Genomic DNA, 22,384 nt, shown 5'->3' on the forward strand with positions numbered 1-22,384 from the left:
TTTATCAACAAGTTGCTGGTACAAAAATGAACCGGCATTCACAGATGTTTCCTTATGAGTTCCATTTTTGCAAGAACTACAAACTACCGTGGATCTTTAAATGGACTTATGAAAAAAATGCTGATATAATTGACCGAGCTTATTTCACAAAATGGTGGGATAGGTTTGGATATACTGAAAAAGTGATCAACCAGATGATTAAAGATTTCCTTCAAGTCGCTCTTGATTTGCAAGAGAAGAAGGAATTCCCAGCAATCAAATCTGGTTCACCAGTCTCTGAATACCCCCTGATAGTTCGGGCCCCTAATTCACTAACTGCTTCATCAAGAGTAAAAGCCGCCAGCTCATCCTCAAAGAAATCTTCTAAGTCTGCTAAAGATAATATCCTCAACAAACTTGGTATAAAACATTAACATATGAATATTAATATTAATATTAATATAGGCTATTTAGCATTAATATAATGTATTATGCCATATCTCTCTCTCTCTCTCGATATATATATATTTCTCTATATGAGGAGTGCTACAGCCACAAATGGATTACATAAAAGTAATCCTATAAATTGACATAAATTTATGTGATCCGTCAGATTTGCTTTATAATAAAAGTAATTTTACAATTTGACAAACAATATCAAAGCACATCAATTTGTGAGATTACTTTTGTGTAATCACTTTGTAGTTATAGTATTTCTATATATATGTGTGTGTGACATTTAATCATATATATGGTACAACAAATAACTTCCACCTGAAATATTACGTGAATGGTAAAGAAATGATATATAATTTAAATACTACATACAAATTAAATAAAACTGATTATATATCTTAATTTTTTAAAAAACAAATGACAATATCTCAATTTTATTGATAACTTTTATTTATGGCGAAAGAAAATCATGGTTATAACCAGGAACTTGAGGATTATAAATATTCAAGAAAGACAAAAACCTATGCCTCAAAAAAAACCTATACACCAAGTCAAAAACAAGACAAATACCAGGGTTACAAATATATCTTAATTACAAGTCTTAATTTGAACAAATAGGTACAGGATAAATGGCTTATCTACTATAGTAATTGCATATGTATCTCAAGGACTTGTACGTGAAATTGCAATTTCCTAGAATTTATCGAGAAATGAAAAATCACAATGTGGTAGTTCTGGGCCGGCACTCCTGATCATGATGTTCGATCTGGCTCCGTATTCTCTGGCTCCTCCTTATTCTCTGAAAACATGTTGTCAAGAGCAGTACTCCCCAAATCAAAGTTTTGATTATCATCACAGCTTGCATCGAACATAAGCAAAAGTTGATCAGATTGATCAAGGTCACCAGCGGACCCAGAACTAAGTCGGGCATCGTAGAAAATTAAAACATCATCAACATCATGAGCAAAGTTGTCTGGATTTCCGAGTGGAACATAATCGAGTACTGGATCATTAAATGCAGGACCTGATAGTTGAAAGCCGCGCCGATCATCATCATCCTTTCGCCGGCCTTGATCATCAACATCACACCAATCAGATGCAGAGTTGGCCGAATAAGCTGGTACTGGAGCTGCAAATAACTGATGATGATGATCATCCGGTCTCGTTATATTAGTGTTGAAAAACGGATCATCCGCCAAATTAGCATAATTATGCAGCCCGGTATTTTCGAATGCTATAGGAAGATCGTGATGATGATCATGTTCACCAAATGCTGAGATCATCTGTCCCGAGTAGTACTGATCAAACTGACATGGAGAGTTAAGCGCATTGCTCAAATCATAATTATTAGGTACTGGAGGAACTTGATTTATGAGCAGCAACGTGCGTGGTGGAGATGAAATAATCGAGCGCTCCCGACCTCCTTGATCTGCATGATCATGATGAGGAAAGCAGCTGGTTTTTGATGGAATATCTTGCATTTCATCAGTCGACTTTCCTTTTGGCCCCCTTACATTCTCATATATCTTGCAGAGAACCCACTTATCCAACTGCATGCATGCATATATAGATCGATAGATATCAGGAAAAAGATAAAGTTATCTGCATTGAATTAAATTGAATAACTTGCTTATTATTTTTTATTTTTGGCAATTTTAGTTCAGTTAGTTCATGATGGAATACGTATAATATATGTACGTACTCTCGATCTGTACGTAGATGTTTGCTTTAACTAGTAAATGATATAACCTTCGAGATCATAATATTATTAATATTATATATGCCCTGATTAATTAATCGTGTCCTCAAATAAATTACTTTTCTATATATGCAATAAAATATTAACTATATATTTCCGTATAATATATATTGTTTCAAATTCTTTTTGGATAATTCTTAATTAATAAATCCCACATTTATAAATATCTTCAAATCTAAATTTAAATTAAACTATTCCAACTTTTCATGCAATCATTATCCAAACACAAAAATAAAAGACACTTTCACAAATATCCAAACAAAAAATACTTTTAAAAAATTATATTTAAACATCGATCTTTTCAACTGATTTACCTATTCACTTTCATATATATAAATATATATATATATAAATATCTCAATACAAAATTTATTTTTAATATAAATAAATTATTTTCTTTCATTTTGAAAATATAATAAACAATATATCTAAAAATATTATTCTCAATTTTTTTTCTAACCAATGCATTAATATAATTTCATAGATAAATGCATTAGTAATATTATTACGTACCCGTTGTTTTATTTAGTAGTCATGATAATATATGCAATGAATTATTATATATATATATATATGTATGCATATATACGTTTCATTTTCTAGAAAGGGAAATATATAATATTTATATGTATATACCATCATAGGTTGATCAGGAGTACTCCTCGGAACATTCAGGTACTCGTAGTTGACTCGGTATTCATGCATGATCCACTTGGTTTTTTTATCTTTTTTTGATTTCCCTTCATGAAATCCCAGCGCCGTCGTGAACCCTATCGTCGGTCCCATCGCTGGAATGTGTTTATCTTTTCCGGTAGCCCTCCAATGTCCCGTTCCAGTTACACGGTTCGGACGGCTCCCGTTGGCATACTTCCGTTCCCTTGGACTGAAAAAATACATTGGCTCATTCTCTTCTCTACCTCCATATATCTCTGCATGTCCATGATCATGATAAAGAAAATTATATATAGATCATATTTCATCAATAATCACTTAAAATAAATCAACATGCAACACCATGAATGAAACAGGTCAAATTAAAAAGAAGAGAGAGGCAATGTAGGCACGCATGCAGCAAATACGAAGAGGAAAATGATAAATGAAAAAAAAAAAGAGAAGAGAGATAGAAGACGAACCAGCCAGTTGATCTGGATTGTAGTTGTAAATATTAACATCTATGAATTTGTTTAATGGGAGAGGTTTATCCAAGACTTTGTTGATCACGTAATAACGGATGAGCTCTTCATCGGTGGGAAGGAACCGAAAACCACGCGGAATATCATCCAAACCGAAATGACTACTCTCTTCCATCATCTTTACCGATTTCGTGTTTTCATCCATGGATCGGTTTCCTCCTATTTCTTTCACCTTTCTTTTTCTCGATGACATCCTGCAAGTATAGTATATAACCTCGACAACTTACTTCGAATTCTCGATGACATCCTGCAAGTATAGTATATATATATAACCTCGACAACTTACTTCAAATTTTAAATTTGCCGCGGAATTCAGCCTGAATTTGGAAAATGTGGAGGGAGAATTTAATGTTAAATCGCCTGAAAAACTATTGTAACTGTAGTGGCACTTATCTCCATGAATATGAAAAATTGCTGCAAAAGCATTTATTGTGGCGAAATTTGTTGCCGCAATAAGTATTCTGTGATTAATTAATGTTTAAAGAATTAATATTGGATTGGCCATCTTATTCTTCAAATTTTGATTAATATGTAACTTTTTCACTTTAGCTAATAATTTAAAACTTAAAGTCTACATTGGATTAGTCATCACACTCTCTATAATAATAAAATATTATTATTTTTTATTTTATAATTAATTCTTTTTTCATAATCTCCAACAATCATATTCATTTTCATTTTCACAATCCAATAAACAAAGTTTCATCACACGATATCAATATCCAAAAATAATAAACAAAGTCTCATCTAATAAACAATTTATACCATATCAATATCTAAATATAAAAGTTTCATCACTGTCCACGGTACAACATTCATATATAGTTGCTGCCCACATTCTCAAACACCCATATTTGTGATCCAAAATAACAAAAAATCACAAAATAACATAAGCAACAACCACAAAACAAATACAACCACAAGATACAAGATATAATAAGTAAGTTTTCATGGAAGATTGTAAAATGGCTACCATATGCACTATTTGCTGTAGCAGCTGCTGCAGAGAGTATACTATCATAGCAATTTTTCACCGTTGGCTCCACCTAGATTTCTATTTTCTATTATTTACTGTCGAATCTATTTTCCCAGGTAAATCCGGAGCTATCTTCAAGAAGCCTTCGATTAGAATAAAGCATTGAATTGAAGAAATATGAAAATCGTAATCAATTACAATCAACCGAGTTTTATCAGAGAGGGAGAGCTTGAGAGGGCAGTTTGGGGGAGTACCTTCGCAGCCTGAGCGAGCTCATCCAAGTGTATAGAAGGTAGAAACCCTGCCTTCTCCTTGGCATCGTTCTTGTGCAGTGCCAATCTGCTAAGCTTTCCCAACGAGGACTTCATTTCCCCCAAACCCTAAGAACAATGACTGCAAACAACAGATCCAGAGAGAGCCACCGCAGACGCCCTTAGAAATAAATAATAATAATAATAAATCCGCCTTCCCCTGTCCCTGGGAATTAAAATCGAGAGAAACAAACACACCGTTTTCAACTCCAGAAGCCACAGGAGGAGAGGTATGGGTCTTTTAAATTCGATAACTTCAACCACATTGAAGAAGAAGAATAAGGAGGAACGAAAGAAGAAGAAGAAAAAAGCTCGACCTTTGTGCGTCAAAACGACTCGTAATAGAGACGCGAGAGAGGGAAGAAGAAAGGGAAGAAGAAGAGAAAGAAGAGAGAAAAAAAAAGAGAAAGAAATCGCGGGAGAGAAAGAAGGAAGAAGAAGGCAGAGACGCGAGAGACAGATGGAAGAAGAGAAGAAAGAAGAGACGCGGGAGAGAAAGATGGAAGAAGAAGAAAGAAAGAAATCGCGGGAGAGGGAGCTGAAAACAATAAACAATTTGTTTAGACTTGAAACAGTTCTTTTCATCTTTGGAAAGAAAGATGAAATTACTGTAGATCAAATTTCATTTGAAAAGGGCTTGGCTAATTCAATGTGGGTCAACTTTCTATAAAATTATTTAAATTTGAAGATGAAATACACTTTGAAGAAGTTGATGCGGATGCTTTTATTAGCACCGATATGTGAAGCGCCCAAAATAGCCTTTAACAAATTAAAGGAGACTCTGTACAAAACTATTTGTGGAGAATTTTTGTCGTTGCAAATGAGCAGTGCCAACAGTTTTTGCTTCACTGAAAATGAGATTTTGAATATTTGATCTTTTGCGGCGATGTTGTCTATTTATAGCGGTGATATTATGTCGCCGCAAAAAACTAATAATAATTCGACCGCTCGTTTTGCCTTCGTCATTTCCCTCCCGTCCCCCCCACCTCCCCCTCTCTCTCTCTTCAATCCCTCTTCTCCCTCAAGCCTCTGTCGCGCACAACCCACGTCGCCGCACACGAGCCCACCATGCCACTGCAACCTCACCTCGACGGCCACCCCTCCTTCTCGCCCAGCCCCCTGCCGATCTCTTTCCTTTTGCGCCCCCGAATATGGCCTTACCTCTCTCTCTTTCGGATTTCTCTACATCGCAGCTAGGAGCGCTGTTCACCACCACCCACACCTCGACATCGTCGCCTGTCCTACGTCGAAGCCCCATTCTCCTCAACGCAAGGTCAAGCGATACAAACACGCCCTAGAGGTCTCTCTCTCTCTCTCTCTCTCTCAGAATAAACCGTCACCATTCTTTGCACTCACTTTATTTTGCCCAAGTTTATATTGTGGGTTGTTGTCATTTGCTTATTTGTGTTCAACTTTGTCCTATGGAAGTGTTTAAAGTTGTTGTTGTTAGAAACAGAGTCTGGGTTTTTTTAATGAAGAATCTTTTGGAGTTCTTTATTGATTCATGAAAAAAGATTTGCATTTCAAGTTGAATGTTGCGACTTTCTTTGGTTTAGGATTTATTCTTGTATTCTTGATTGGTGGAAGTTGCTTTAGGATTTATTCTTGTGTTGCTTTGACTGGACGTTGGGTTTATTGTGGAATATGGCTTGTACTCGTCTACTTGCCTAATCTGTGATGATAATTTCTGGGGAAGTTTTGGAATTGATGTGGGAGCTACTAGTGTTGTTGAAGAATTATGGTCGTTGTGGAAGTTTCGGGTGATGCATCTCACTAATTATTTGGCATCTACACTATGCATTTTGTTTGGCTGCTTTCCTTGAGTCGTTGGTTTTTCCCCTTCTCTGTTTTTTATATCAGCTCTAATCCAATAGTGTCATTATGGCTTTAAAGCTGTGGTATTCTTCTAGTGCTACGGGATTCTAAATAGCTGTTTCCTCCATCCTCACATTCTATATAGTGAGATATTTGCAAATAGTAAATTTTTATTTTATTGATGAAATAGGGGCAAAATTGATCTTAGTAGAATGTGAGGAGTCAAAACTGACAACAAATCCAACCTTGGAAGTACTAATTAGTAATTTATATTACATTTATATTTAGATTATTGCAAATGCTTTTACAGCCATGATGATACTACTCATCTGATTCTAAAGTACAGAACTTGATTATTTAGATTCTTGATTACTCTTCACTATGCATTTTTTACTTAATGTGCAAAAAATATATCTGTTAGGATATGATGTAGATAATTGCCTATGGATGGATCAGATTTATACTGCTTGAGGATGAGATTAGAAACATTACAAATTTAGAGAGGTTAATTGTAAGAACCAAAATAGTAATATAGGATATTTTAATATTTGTCATGGCTCTTTTCTTGAAGTTTCTTATCACCGTAATTTCTTCATCTAAATCTCAATGATTGCTTTGAGACATTCACTAACCTATCCCATTATATTTTAGCTACTCAAGAGAATAATAGCTATAAATAATAGAGTTCGTCTATACACCTGCCTTTACTTATCCAACACCACACACGGGATGATGTGGCATTTCATTTATTTAATTTTTTTTCAACTAAAAAGAACATTTTACTGAATGTCTTCCTCCGCACGGCTCATTCAAAATTTTGAGAAATCGAGAGCGAGAGGGTCAGAGAGAGAAGGAAACACACGGGTGGAACCTGCAAATTGTTGATAAATGAAAAATGTTCAGAACCTACAAAATGATGAGAAATTGCCTAGGGAAAACAGAGGCTTGGTGGGTGTGGAGCCTTTTCTCACACAGCAATGCAGTGGCTCTGAGCTAGGGAAAAGAGAGGCTTGGTGTGTGTGGGTCGAGAAATCGCCTAGGGAAAACAAAGGCTTGGTGGGTGCGGGTCCTTTTCTCGTACGGCGATTAAACAGGCTCATTCGAAATTTTGAAAATGCGATTTTGGTGGGTTACGGACAGAGCGAAGTGAGGGAGACGGGGAGGAAACTCTCTGAAGGGACGAAGGCTTGGTGGGTGCAGGTCCTTTTCTCGCACGACGAGGTTGTTGAACTTGAGATTTTGGGCGATTTTGGTTATGGACAGAGGGAAGTGAGGGAGATGGGGAGGAATGAATCTGTGAAGGGACCAACCCCATCTGGGTGGGAAGTGTAAAACCGTGACGTGGCGACCAGACCGGGTTTGCCACGTCATGGTGTGTGGTGTTGGTAACTTCAACCGGCCTAGGAATAGATTTTTCCATAAATTAAATATCCACCACACAGCATCACTCACATTGAATCAGTCGTCAAATGCCGTACAATACACTATTCTCTGAACTTTCTTGCAGACCAATGTATCAATCAAGAATCTTTAATATTTTTTTTTTTTTGGGTAAAAACCCTGGATTTGCAAGGGTGCTTTGTGAAGCAAGGTTGCTGATGTTAGCTGAAGCAGAGGCATTCCTATGAAGCTTAGAAGTAAGGATGAGATCAAGAAACTTCTAATGGCTTGCAATTTGTGAACAACAGTCCGCAATCATAAAGATAAAGTTAAAAAAAAAAAAAAAAGAGTTTTGCTAGGTACAACCGGAATATGCAATCAGGGATAATCGGACTATATCTGACAGTTTAGGTAGAATAAAATATTATAAAAAAGACAAATCTTCTTTTCTTTCTCTACACTTTCTCTCTCTCTTAGCTCTCTCTCTCAACCTTTCTTTTCTCTCTCTTAACTTTCTTTTCTCAGCTCTCTCTCGAAACCTAGCTCTAAATGTTTCCATCAGAAACCCAATTTCACCCAACTGCAGCAAATCTTCTCTCGTCCAGGCATTGATTTTTGTTTTTCTCATGTAATTTTATTCTTTAATTGTTTTTGTTTTATTAAGCATCATTAATAACAAGTTAGCAAGTTGAAAAGTAAATAAATGAGTAGCAGTTGACGCAGAATGGTGGGCTAAAATGCCACCCCCAGTAGCACTTCCAGTATTTCTCAACCATTCTGGAAATAACGTGGGTTCACTTTTTTCCATAAGGAGCACTGAACATGATAAAAAATGGAACAAACAACACTTTTCACCTTCACCAGCTCCACTCTTTTCCCACAGTTTTTCAACACAAAATCACAAAGTTTTGACAGCAATTCTACAATTTCCTTACCCTAAACTAAACTTAATAATTATGGCCAATGAAACCAGTCAGTTCTCCAAACACACAAGCCAATATATGTATGACCTTGATGGGCTCTTCTATACTTTCACAACTAGGTATGTCTGTAGGATGTTAATCAAGATAAGAAAAATTTCACAGTGGGGTGGACCCAACCACAGGCTTAATAGCATCTATTTTTCAATAAAGAGAAGAAAAATTTTTGCAAGTGAGAACCCAGAGCACGAGAACAAAGGCAATGTCAAGAGAATTGCATTTAAGAAAATAGCCTATCTACATCTCCATTTTTAATTAAAGATAGAAAGATGGATATCTAGTCATTGGTGACATTTTTTAGGATGTTTTAAACTATTCGTTCCATGCTCGTACATAAACACTCGTAAGAGAAGGAAGGATTATAACATATAAAATTGATGAAAAACGCTTGTTGCAAGCGCCTGGTGCAAACGGGACTGACATGGAGACATTTGATGTGAGAGAGAGAGAGAGAGAGAGAGAGAAGACCCGAGGAACGAGAGATAGAGAGAGTTGATGAGAGAGAGATAGCTGATGAGAGAGAACATGTGCGTTTAGAAAAAGAGTAAACAATTCATTTTAAATCTGACGTGGCATGGACGACTGCACGCCGGTTATATCTAACGACTGTATATAGAAGAACTGAAAATTGATAGAGAGAAAAGAAACGAAATGGAGAGAGGGAGGGAGAAAGAAATAAAAGTTTTATTAAATGCGCTGGTTGCAAGCCGGTTATATCAGGCGGTTGCAACAAATATTTTTGTAATAATAAAAAGGGACCTCATACATTTATTTTGTCATCAATTAAGGCCTGCATCCGCCCTAAAATACCTTGATCCAATATCCACGTACCCCACTGCTTTGCCTCCGTAGTCATGTACTTGAAACTAAAAACTTTTTTGTCAGAGATACAACACAAGATGAGAATCATAGATACATGACATGATAGACAATACTATATGTATAACGAAAATAACAATTGAGTCAAGATATATATACATAATATAAAAGTAAAAGGCATACCAAAATATTAATCAGTGTACATGCTACAATTAACTAAAGATTGGAGCCAAATCCCATATCCTGGCAACTAAACTTATCAGATCTTGCTATTATTCGGCCCGTTTGAAGAAAACAAATGAATTATCTGATCTATTAGATAATATGTCACATATATATAGGGCCCAAAACTTCTTACAGGAAGTATAAATTAAACAACAATGATCAGATGATTACAGATCTTACAACAATGTTTTATAGAACCATACTCGTGTGTAAGGCTCATTAGAAGGTGTAAAGATGATCAAATGATGACAGTGCATATTCACCCATCCTCGATCCCTCTGTGGAAGGATTGAAAATGATCCAAATAAGTCGGACAATCGCTAGCTAGCTCCAAGGTTGATGATGAAGTGGACCTGAGCTTTTAAAGGACTACAAAACAAGATCATGACCAACTGAATGAATTAAATAAAAAAGAGGCAGATACATGTACGGATTATTAGCCTACTTACATTCATGGGTCCATAGCAGATAGTATTGTAGTAAGATTATCCAACTGCATGTAAAAGAATTTCTATTCCAATTGGAAGACTAATTTTATTCCTATTCTTATTAGGATTACTCCAATTGCTGTATATATGTCTATATATGTGTGTGCGTGTGTGTGTGTGTGTGTGTGTGTGTGTCATACAATCCAATTGAAAGGTTGAGTCATAGAGCAAATTTAGAAGTTGCGAGCAAAGAATCAAAGTCCGAAGCCCTGATCTTACGTACACAGGTTGTGTGAAAAGAGGGAAGTTCATGTGTTGCCAAGAAGGACACTACTGGAGAGGAACGGCTCAAAACGATGGATGGAGTTAGCCGATCTTCCTCAGATCCAGTACTACATCCTATTGCACTCTCTCTCTCTCTCTCTGATCTCTTATACATATACACATTACGAAAACCAAATTCACATCATCGTTATCTCTCGATTGGAACTATATACACTACAAGAAATTGGGTCTTTTTCAGCGCTCAAAATTGCCACAAATACCCCTAATAATTGCTGCAATTGATCATTTTTGGCGATTTCTAATTCGCTGCATATTCGACAAAATTAAAGTGTCATTTTTGATAAATTTCAACGAAAGACAAAAATCGTCACAAAAACCTATTATTTCTGACGATTTTTGTCCGTCGCAATTGTCCAAAAAATCGATGGAAATAGCCTTTTTGTTTACCCTTAAATCGTTGAGAAAAGTCAATTGCAATGATATACATCGTCGCAACTGGTTAGGAAATCACCGCAAATGACTCAATATTTTCCCAGCAATTTTAAATAATCATCACCGTTATGTATTTCCAGCGGGTAATTGTCGTCGAAAAAGATTATTTGCAACGATATTTAATCGCCGCAAATAAGTAAAATCGATGAATAAAAATAATTGGGCGAAATTTACTCACCGCAAAAGAGTTTTCCGAAAAATAAAAAAAAAAGCCCAAAAACAAAATCCACAAAAAATATAATGCACATCCAAATTATATGTTCTTGCTAAAAAAAGTAATTGCACAAGTGGGAAGCACAAAACCAGACTTACAAATGATCTAAAAATCAATAACAAGTGTCAACCTGTAGGTAAAGTATCTGAGTTGTAAAAAATGATTTTTAAGAAACCAAGCCAAATAACAAATAATTCATCAACTCAAAAATGTTAACAACAATAAAAATGATTGTATTCATCAAAGAAGAGTGGTGACAGATGGGAATAGTAGTATCAGACACTAAGCATGCATTTAATAGTCCATGTTTTAGTAAAGAATTGGAGGAAACACTTACCACGTGTATATGATGTTGGTGAGAAGAAAGTTTTCATTAAATTTGATCAATAGATAAGAGACTGAGGTGGGAAGGAAGGAGGAGGTAGAAAAATTCCTAATTAATTCCTTAGAGCATTAGCATTGGATTCATCATTTTCATCTTTAAAATTTGATAAAAAAATATATGTTTTTCATAAATCCAAAACCTTCTTATTCATAACCTCACATTGGATTAATCATTGGATTAATCAAAATAATAATATTTTTAATTTATTTTTTTTCATATTTTACAATTACACTAACTATATGTTAATTAATAATTTAATTTGATACTTAAATTGTTGTTTCCCAACTTAAATATATTGTGTCTCAAAATCGGGAAACAATAATTTAAGTAAATAAAATAATGGTTATAAAGTGTGAATAGTGAGTCTTCAAATTTGAAGATGAATTGGAATGCACTGTAGCTCAAAGTTTCAAATTGTAGTATTTGATGAATCCAATGTAGTGATTTTAAACATAAATTTGTCAAATTTTGAATATTGAACTCATTTGATGAGTCAAATGCCAATGCTCTTATGTGCATTCATTTTGATTATGATTTGCATGTATAGTCATTCTATTTCTGGTAATAAATATTTAACTCAAAAATCTGATGGAAGTGCTTCCAATGAACATAGTACGTGGTTGCAAATTCATCATTGGCAATTTATTTGGTAGATTTGTGACAAATTTGTTGAACTATTGCAATGACTTGGAGAAAAGTGAAAAAAGAAGTGAAGAGCAATGTGCACTTTGTGTCTCAATATATGAAAAACTCAGAAATTTACAGTTTATATTTAGGGATCTCTGGAAATGGAATATAGGTAAATATTGAAACTTTCTACAATAAATTATTCTTTTGTATACTCAATAAGAAATATGTCGAAAATTTAACAATATCAGAATTATCTAGAAAATATGACAGCGAGATTTGTTTTTTCAACACTCAAAGAATTGAGAAATGAGAATTTTCTATTGAATACATAAATAGGAACACTAAAAAATTACCTGCATTAGAACTAAAACTTCCAATGAGTCATTGTATTCACACAATGTGTGAGGAATGATACCATAGTTATGAGGATATACTACTAATAAATACAAATTACGATTAACCTGAGCCATTGATGCATATGGTAATATCAATTTGATGGAAGATATCTAATCAAAGTATAGTAGCAAGATGCAAGAACAAAGATTCTCCTAGAATATAAGTATAATTCAAAAACCCTTCCAAAGATCTTACAGTCCTCATTCAGCAAAAACACCTAAAAAAGCATTTGGACTGGAAGCATTTTGAACCAACCTTTTCTAGTTAAGTAGGCTTCAAAGCAACGCCGAAAGAATATACCTTTCTGACTAGCACTAAAATCTTCCATTTAAGAGGACGAAATGGTCAATACTTTAATTAGTCCTATCTTCTTGTCATGCTCATATTTCACGTTACTTCCCATTGTGATCTCAACAACCTGTGTCATTCCAATTCGTAACACAACAAAGAGATACATTAGAAAATGTGCACTTGAAGAAAATAAGTTTCAATTTAAAAGTTGAAAATTCTTGCTAGATAAGAGAAAGTACTGGAAATTTAAAAAGGCTATGAAAAGTTGGCAACTGGGAAATGGAGTCTAACTGACGTGTATATATATATATATATATATATATATATATATATATATATAAACCAAAACCTCTAGATTTAAATGTCTAGGCTGACTTTAAATTGAGTTGAGCTCAATTCTATATATGCCAGTTTGTCGACGTTCTTGAGTTATCCTGTGGCTCATAGGTGTTTGGAACTGCTTTTTTTTCCTTGTCGTATATATATGATTCACTCACTTCATGTACCTCAAAAAATGAAAAAGATTAACAAAGAATGATAAACTGAAGATGAAAAATAATAAGAAAATAAAAGAGAGTTATGGATTCTTACCACGGTCTGTCTGTGCTAAAATAAAATAGAGTTATTAATAAGCAATTATATAGAAGTTACATAGTACCTTAGAAATCAACAAAACATCAAAGCGATTATATATAATGTAGAACATGATTTTATTTATGTCCGTATCACAGCCTATATATAGAGAGAGATAAAAACCTCATCTTTGTATAGCCAAAATAGTTCTTTAGGGAGTCCTGGGGTTGGTTTGACAAAAATGAAAAAAACAAGGAATAACATTAGGGTTTGGAAACTTCAATCAATATTATTTAAGTACTTGTTATTATTTAGAGCTTTGCTATTCATAAGCCCACATACCACAATTTCTTTTTTTTTTTTTTTTTTTAATTTTTTTTAAATTTTTTATGAAAGGGCTTTGCTATTCACAAGTCTCACACACCACCCTTTTTGTTATTTTTTTAATTGTTTTCTATTACCAAATGTGGGTTATATGAATTATGAGTAGAAGAATTCAATTATTTTAAGAAGAATAAAACTATAAAAAATTTAAAAAAATAAAAAAATTTTTTAGATGTGTAGGGCTTATGAATAGCAAAACTCTTATTCCTAGAATGTGCAATGTTTGACGAAGGATTTCAAGCCCTTGGTGTGCACATTGTTATTGGTGTTTCTTTTTTAACAACTTTGTGTGCCAATTCACCATGGTTATAGTGAATCTGAAGTTTGGTGCATTTTCTAATGCGCAATGAGTGTCCACGAACCTTTTAGTGGTGTGATTTAAGCACGTCGTATCAGTGTATTTATGTTAGGGGCATAGATGCTTTCAATGCGTTACATGCTGATCTTGAGGTTTCATTTAAGTTATGAAAGCTTGACTCACTACATGATATATTATGGATAAGAATAAAATGCTACTTAATACGAATTTCTAGTACTGCGAGTTGCTTGTACCAAAAGTCTAAAATAGATCCAATTCTACCTTTTATTTATTTGTGTTCCCTTGACACCTTTTTCCACTTTCAAAGGACATGACTCCACTCCCATACCTTCCACCAATGGCATGTGCATGGGTGATGGGTGTGCGGGGTAAGCCACCTTTTGGTGATTGTCATCCCCGCCGGGGGGGGGGGGGTGTTCTGAAAAAGCAAATGGTATTTCCCTGTAGAATCTCGGGGTATCAAGGGGTCCTAGCTCTCACTTTCTATGTGCCATTCATTCTATCATTCATGGAATTCTCATAGTTTTTTATTTTATAGATTTATATGTTAGAATTTAAATTAAATTATATAATTTATTCTTTCTCTTATTAGTATAAGTTTTCTTTTTTAATATTTTTCAATTTCACATATGTTAGTATTAATATATATATATATATTTTATTTTTAGATGACGAGCGATAGTAATTTATTAGTGATGATGTGGCTTTTTGACGGAATTCTAATTATTTATTAATGAAGGAACTTATTTGATCAAAGTTAAAAACTTGAGAAATAAAAATTTTAAAATAAAATTCATAAATTAATCTATCTAACAACCAAAACCATAAACTATATAAGGAGTGCTACAACCACAAATGGATTACATAAAAGTAATCTTATAAATTGACATAAATTTATGTGATCCGTCAGATTTGCTTTATAATAAAAGTAATTTTACAATTTGACAAACCATATCAAGCCACATCAATTTATGAGATTACTTTTGTGTAATCACTTTGTGGTTATAGTATTTCTATATATATGTGTGACTGCGTGTGTAACATTTAATCATATATATGGTACAACAAATAACTTCCACCTGAAATATTACGTGAATGGTAAAGAAATGATATATAATTTAAATACTACATACAAATTAAATAAAACTGATTATATATCTAAATTTTTTTAAAAACAAATGACAATATCTCAATTTTATTGATAACTTTTATTTATGGCGAAAGAAAATCATGGTTATAACCAGGAACTTGAGGATTATAAATATTCAAGAAAGACAAAAATCCATGCCTCAAAAAAAACCTATACACCAAGTCAAAAACAAGACAAATACCAGGGTTACAAATATATCTTAATTACAAGTCTTAATTTGAACAAATAGGTACAGGATAAATGGCTTATCTACTATAGTAATTGCATATGTATCTCAAGGACTTGTACGTGAAATTGCAATTTCCTAGAATTTATCGAGAAATGAAAAATCACAATGTGGTAGTTCTGGGCCGGCACTCCTGATCATGATGTTCGATCTGGCTCCGTATTCTCTGGCTCCTCCTTATTCTCTGAAAACATGTTGTCAAGAGCAGTACTCCCCAAATCAAAGTTTTGATTATCATCACAGCTTGCATCGAACATAAGCAAAAGTTGATCAGATTGATCAAGGTCACCAGCGGACCCAGAACTAAGTCGGGCATCGTAGAAAATTAAAACATCATCAACATCATGAGCAAAGTTGTCTGGATTTCCGAGTGGAACATAATCGAGTACTGGATCATTAAATGCAGGACCTGATAGTTGAAAGCCGCGCCGATCATCATCATCCTTTCGCCGGCCTTGATCATCAACATCACACCAATCAGATGCAGAGTTGGCCGAATAAGCTGGTACTGGAGCTGCAAATAACTGATGATGATGATCATCCGGTCTCGTTATATTAGTGTTGAAAAACGGATCATCCGCCAAATTAGCATAATTATGCAGCCCGGTATTTTCGAATGCTATAGGAAGATCGTGATGATGATCATGTTCACCAAATGCTGAGATCATCTGTCCCGAGTAGTACTGATCAAACTGACATGGAGAGTTAAGCGCATTGCTCAAATCATAATTATTAGGTACTGGAGGAACTTGATTTATGAGCAACAACGTGCGTGGTGGAGATGAAATAATCGAGCGCTCCCGACCTCCTTGATCTGCATGATCATGATGAGGAAAGCAGCTGGTTTTTGATGGAATATCTTGCATTTCATCAGTCGACTTTCCTTTTGGCCCCCTTACATTCTCATATATCTTGCAGAGAACCCACTTATCCAACTGCATGCATGCATATATAGATCGATAGATATCAGGAAAAAGATAAAGTTATCATTGAATTAAATTGAATAACTTGCTTATTATTTTTTATTTTTGGCAATTTTAGTTCAGTTAGTTCATGATGGAATACGTATAATATATGTACGTGCTGTCGATCTGTACGTAGATGTTTGCTTTAACTAGTAAATGATATAACCTTCGAGATCATAATATTATTAATATTATATATGCCCTGATTAATTAATCGTGTCCTCAAATAAATTACTTTTCTATATATGCAATAAAATATTAACTATATATTTCCGTATAATATATATTGTTTCAAATTCTTTTTGGATAATTCTTAATTAATAAATCCCAACATTTATAAATATCTTCAAATCTAAATTTAAATTAAACTATTCCAACTTTTCATGCAATCATTATCCAAACACAAAAATAAAAGACACTTTCACAAATATCCAAACAAAAAATACTTTTAAAAAATTATATTTAAACATCGATCTTTTCAACTGATTTACCTATTCACTTTCATATATATATATATATAAATATATATCCCAATACAAAATTTATTTTTAATATAAATAAATTATTTTTTTTCATTTTGAAAATATAATAAACAATATATCTAAAAATATTATTCTCAATTTTTTTTCTAACCAATGCATTAATATAATTTCATAGATAAATGCATTAGTAATATTATTACGTACCCGTTGTTTTATTTAGTAGTCATGATAATATATGCAATGAAATATTATATATATATATATATGTATGCATATATACGTTTTCATTTTCTAGAAAGGGAAATATATAATATTTATATATATATATATATACCATCATAGGTTGATCAGGAGTACTCCTCGGAACATTCAGGTACTCGTAGTTGACTCGGTATTCATGCATGATCCACTTGGTTTTTTGATCTTTTTTTGATTTCCCTTCATAAAATCCCAGCGCCGTCTCGAACCCTATCGTCGGTCCCATCGCTGGAATGTGTTTATCTTTTCCGGTAGCCCTCCAATGTCCCGTTCCAGCTACACGGTTCGGACGGCTCCCGTTGGGATACTTCCGTTCCCTTGGACTGAAAAAATACATTGGCTCATTCTCTTCTCTACCTCCATATATCTCTGCATGTCCATGATCATGATAAAGAAAATTATATATAGATCATATTTCATCAATAATCACTTAAAATAAATCAACATGCAACACCATGAATGAAACAGGTCAAATTAAAAAGAAGAGAGAGGCAATGTAGGCACGCATGCAGCAAATACGAAGAGGAAAATGATAAATGAAAAAAAAAAAGAGAAGAGAGATAGAAGACGAACCAGCCAGTTGATCTGGATTGTACTTGTAAATATTAACATCTATGAATTTGTTTAATGGGAGAGGTTTATCCAAGACTTTGTTGATCACGTAATAACGGATGAGCTCTTCATCGGTGGGAAGGAACCGAAAACCACGCGGAAGATCATCCAAACCGAAATGACTACTCTCTTCCATCATCTTTACCGATTTCGTGTTTTCATCCATGGATCGGTTTCCTCCTATTTCTCTCACCTTTCTTTTTCTCGATGACATCCTGCAAGTATCGTATATAACCTCGACAACTTACTTCGATTTCTCGATGACATCTTGCAAGTATAGTATATATATAACCTCGACAACGTACTTCAAATTTTAAATTTGCCGCGTAATTCAGCCTGAATTTGGAAAATGTGGAGGGAGAATTTAATGTTAAATCGCCTGAAAAACTATTGTCACTGTAGTGGCACTTATCTCCATGAATATGAAAAATTGCTGCAAAAGCATTTATTGTGGCGAAATTTGTTGCCGCAATAAGTATTTGTATTTAATTAATGTTTAGAGTATTGATATTGGATTGACCATCTTATTCTTCAAATTTTGACTAATATGTAACTATTTTACTTTTAGCTAATAATTCAAAACTTAAAGTCTACATTAGATTAGTTATCACACTCTCTATAATAATAAAATATTATTATTTTTTATTTTTATAATTAATTTTTATTTTATAATTAATTCTTTTTTCATAATCTCCTATAATCTCCAACAATCATATTTATTTTCATTTTCACAATCCAATAAACAAAATTTCATCACACGATATCAATATCCAAAAACAATAAACAAAGTCTCATCCAATAAACAATTTATACCATATCAATATCCAAATATAAAAGTTTCATCACTGTCCACGGTACAACATTCATATATAGTTGCTGCCCACATTCTCAAACACCCATATTTGTGATCCAAAATAACAAAAAACCACAAAATAACATAAGCTACAACCCCAAAACAAATACATCCACAAGATACAAGACATAATAAGTAAGTTTTCATGGAAGATTGTAAAATGGCTACCATATGCACTATTTGCTGTAGCAGCTGCTGCAGAGAGTATGCTATCATAGCAATTTTTCACCATTGGCTCCACCTAGATTTCTATTTTCTATTATTTACTCTCGAATCTATTTTCCCAAGTAAATCCGGAGCTATCTTCAAGAAGCCTTCGATTAGAATAAAGCATTGAATTGAAGAAATATGAAAATCGTAATCAATTACAGTTAACCGAGTTTTATCAGAGAGGGAGAGCTTGAGAGGGCAGTCTGGGGGAGTACCTTCGCAGCCTAAGCGAGCTCATCCAAGTGTACAGAAGGTAGAAACCCTGTCTTCTCCTTGGCATCGTTCTTGTGCAGTGCCAATCTGCGAAGCTTCCCTAACGAGGACTTCATTTCCCCCAAACCCTAAGAAGAATGACTGCAAACAACAGATCCAGAGAGAGCCACCGCAAACGCCCTTAGAAATAAATAATAATAATAATAAATCTGCCTTCCCCTGTCCCTGGGAATTAAAATCGAGAGAAACAAACACACCGATTTCACCTCCAGAAGCCATGGGAGGAGAGGTATGGGTCTTTTAAATTCGATAACTTCAAGCACATTGAAGAAGAAGAATAAGGAGGAACGAAAGAAGAAGAAGAAAAAAGCTCGCCCTTTGTGCGTCAAAACGACTCGTAACAGAGACGCGAGAGAGGGAAGAATAAGAGAAAGAAGAGAGAAAAAAAAGAGAGAGAAAGAAATCGCGGGAGAGAAAGAGGGAAGAAGAAGACAGAGACGCAAGAGATAGATGGAAGAAGAGAAGAAAGAAGAGACGCGGGAGAGAAAGAGGGAAGAAGAAGAAAGAAAGAAATCGCGAGAGAGGGAGCCGAAAACAATAAACAATTCGTTTAGACTTGAAACAGTTCTTTTCATCTTTGAAAAGAAAGATGAAATTACTGTAGATCAAATTTCATTTGAAAAGGGCTTGGCTAATTCAATGTGGGTCAACTTTCTATAAAATTATTTAAATTTGAAGATGAAATACACTTTGAAGAAGTCGATGCGGATGCTCTTATTAGCAGCGATATGTGAAGCGCCCAAAATAGCCTTTAACAAATTAAAGGAGACTCTGTACAAAACTATTTGCTGAGAATTTTTGTCGTTGCAAATGAGCAGTGCGAACAGTTTTTGCTTCACTGAAAATGAGATTTTGAATATTTGATCTTTTGCGGCGACGTTGTCTATTTATAGCAGCGATATTATGTCGCCGCAAAAAACTAATAATAATTCGCCCGCTCATTTTGCCTTCGTCATTTCCCTCTCGTCCCCCCCCCCCCCCCCCACCTCCCCCCTCTCTCTTCAATCCCTCTTCTCCCTCAAGCCTCTGTCGCGCACAACCCACGTCGCCATGCACAACCCCACCATGCCACTGCAACCTCACCTCGACGGCCACCCCCTCCTTCTCGCCCAGCACCCTGCCGATCTCTTTCCTTTTGCACCCCCGAATATGGCCTTACCTCTCTCTCTTTCGGATTTCTCTACATCACTGCTAGGAGCGCTGTTCACCACCACTCACACCTCGACACCGTCGCCAGTCTTACGTCGAAGCCCCATTCTCCTCCACGCAAGGTCAAGCGATACAAACACGCCCTAGAGGTCTCTCTCTCTCTCTCTCTCTCTCAGAATAAACCGTCACCATTCTTTGCACTCACTTTATTTTGCCCAAGTTTATATTGTGGGTTGTTGTCATTTGCAAAATGTTGATAAATGAAAAATGTTCAGAACCTGCAAAATAATGAGAAATTGCCTAGAGAAAACAGAGGCTTGGTGGGTGCGGAGCCTTTTCTCACACAACAACACAGTGGCTCTGAGCTAGGGAAAAGAGAGGCTTGGTGTGTGTGGGTTGAGAAATCGCCTAGGGAAAATAGAGGCTTGGTGGGTGCGGGTCCTTTTCTCGCACGATGATGAAACAGGCTCATTCGAAATTTTGGAAATGCGATTTTGGTGGGTTACGGATAGAGCGAGGTGAGGGAGATGGGGAGGAAACTCTCTGAAGGGACGAAGGCTTGGTGGGTGCAGGTCCTTTTCTCGCACGACGATGTTGTTGAACTTGAGATTTTGGGCGATTTTGGTTATGGATAGAGGGAAGTGAGGGAGATGGAGAGGAATGAATCTGTGAAAGGACCAACCCCATTTGGGTGGGAAGTGTAAAACAGTGACGTGGCTACCAGACCGGGTTTGCCACGTCACGGTGTGTGGTGTTGGTAACTTTAATCGGCCTAGGAATAGATTTTTCCCTAAATTAAATATCCATCACACAACATCACTCACACTGAATCAGTCGTCAAATGCCGTACAATACACTATTCCCTGAACTTTCTTGCAGACCAACGTATCAATCAAGAATCTTTAATAATTTTTTTTTTTTTTTGGTAAAAACCCTGGATTTGCAAGGGTGCTTTGTGAAGCAAGGTTGCTGATGTTAGCTGAAGCAGAGGCATTCCTACGAAGCTTAGAATTAAGGATGAGATCAAGAAACTTCTAATGGCTTGCAATTTGTGAACAACAGTCAGCAATCATAAAGATAAAGTAAAAAAAAAAAAAAAGAATTTTGCTAGGTACAACCGGGATATGCAATCAGGGATAATCGGACTATATCTGAAAGTTTAGGTAGAATAAAATATTATAAAAAAGACAAATCTTCTTTTCTTTCTCTACACTTTCTCTCTCTCTTAGCTCTCTCTCGCAACCTTTCTTTTCTCTCTCTTAACTTTCTTTTCTCAGCTCTCTCTCGAAACCTAGCTCTGAATGTTTCCATCAGAAACCCAATTTCACCCAATTGCAGCAAATCTTCTCTCGTCCAGGCATTGATTTTTGTTTTTCTCATGTAATTTTATTCTTTAATTGTTTTTGTTTTATTAAGCATCATTAATAAAAAGTTAGCAAGTTGAAAAGTACATAAATGAGTAGCAGTTGACGCAGAATGGTAGGCTAAAATGCCACCCCCAGTAGCACTTCCAGTATTTCTCAACCATTCTGGAAATAACGTGGGTTCACTTTTTTCCATAAGGAGCACTGAACATGATAAAAAATGGAACAAACAACACTTCTCACCTTCACCAGCTCCACTCTTTTCCCACAGTTTTTTAACACAAAATCACAAAGTTTTGATAGCAATTCTACAATTTCCTTACCCTAAACTAAACTTAATAATTATGGCCATTGAAACCAGTCATTTCTCCAAACACACTAGCCAATATATGTATGACCTTGATGGGCTCTTCTATACTTTCACAACTAGGTATGTCTGTAGGATGTTTATCAAGATAAGAAAAATTTCACAGTGGGGTGGACCCAACCACAGGCTTAATAGCATCTATTTTTCAATAAAGAGAAGAAAAATTTTCGCAAGTGAGAACCCAG

The 22,384-nt window shown here is 35.0% G+C and overlaps 2 protein-coding genes across 2 annotated transcripts; both read right to left on the reverse strand.

Moving 5' to 3' along the window:
- Positions 1 to 1,187: 1,187 nt before the first annotated feature.
- On the reverse strand, positions 1,188 to 3,532 carry LOC121267938 (NAC domain-containing protein 2-like). The gene is made up of 3 exons (XM_041172037.1): positions 3,328 to 3,532; positions 2,831 to 3,123; positions 1,188 to 1,985 (listed from the first exon to the last, which is right to left on the reverse strand). Exons 1-3 carry the CDS (start codon positions 3,530 to 3,532, stop codon positions 1,188 to 1,190), a joined length of 1,296 nt encoding a protein of 431 aa, XP_041027971.1.
- A 12,271-nt stretch (positions 3,533 to 15,803) lies between these two features.
- LOC121267939 (NAC domain-containing protein 2-like) lies at positions 15,804 to 18,149 on the reverse strand. The gene is made up of 3 exons (XM_041172038.1): positions 17,945 to 18,149; positions 17,448 to 17,740; positions 15,804 to 16,601 (listed from the first exon to the last, which is right to left on the reverse strand). Exons 1-3 carry the CDS (start codon positions 18,147 to 18,149, stop codon positions 15,804 to 15,806), a joined length of 1,296 nt encoding a protein of 431 aa, XP_041027972.1.
- Between the last annotated feature and the right edge of the window lie 4,235 nt (positions 18,150 to 22,384).

This window comes from Juglans microcarpa x Juglans regia, chromosome 5S, assembly GCF_004785595.1.
Source record: "Juglans microcarpa x Juglans regia isolate MS1-56 chromosome 5S, Jm3101_v1.0, whole genome shotgun sequence".
Taxonomy (NCBI): domain Eukaryota; kingdom Viridiplantae; phylum Streptophyta; class Magnoliopsida; order Fagales; family Juglandaceae; genus Juglans; species Juglans microcarpa x Juglans regia.

Bases quoted from the DNA above. Each gene is read 5' to 3' on its own strand.
- LOC121267939 (XM_041172038.1), bottom strand. From the start codon at position 18,149: ATGGATGAAAACACGAAATCGGTAAAGATGATGGAAGAGAGTAGTCAT. The intron at 17,741-17,944 runs GTTCGTCTTCTA...ATGGACATGCAG, and splicing joins CAATCCAGATCAACTGGCTG to AGATATATGGAGGTAGAGAA. The intron at 16,602-17,447 runs GTATATATATAT...GCATGCATGCAG, and splicing joins CTCCTGATCAACCTATGATG to TTGGATAAGTGGGTTCTCTG.
- LOC121267938 (XM_041172037.1), bottom strand. From the start codon at position 3,532: ATGGATGAAAACACGAAATCGGTAAAGATGATGGAAGAGAGTAGTCAT. The intron at 3,124-3,327 runs GTTCGTCTTCTA...ATGGACATGCAG, and splicing joins CAATCCAGATCAACTGGCTG to AGATATATGGAGGTAGAGAA. The intron at 1,986-2,830 runs GTATATACATAT...GCATGCATGCAG, and splicing joins CTCCTGATCAACCTATGATG to TTGGATAAGTGGGTTCTCTG.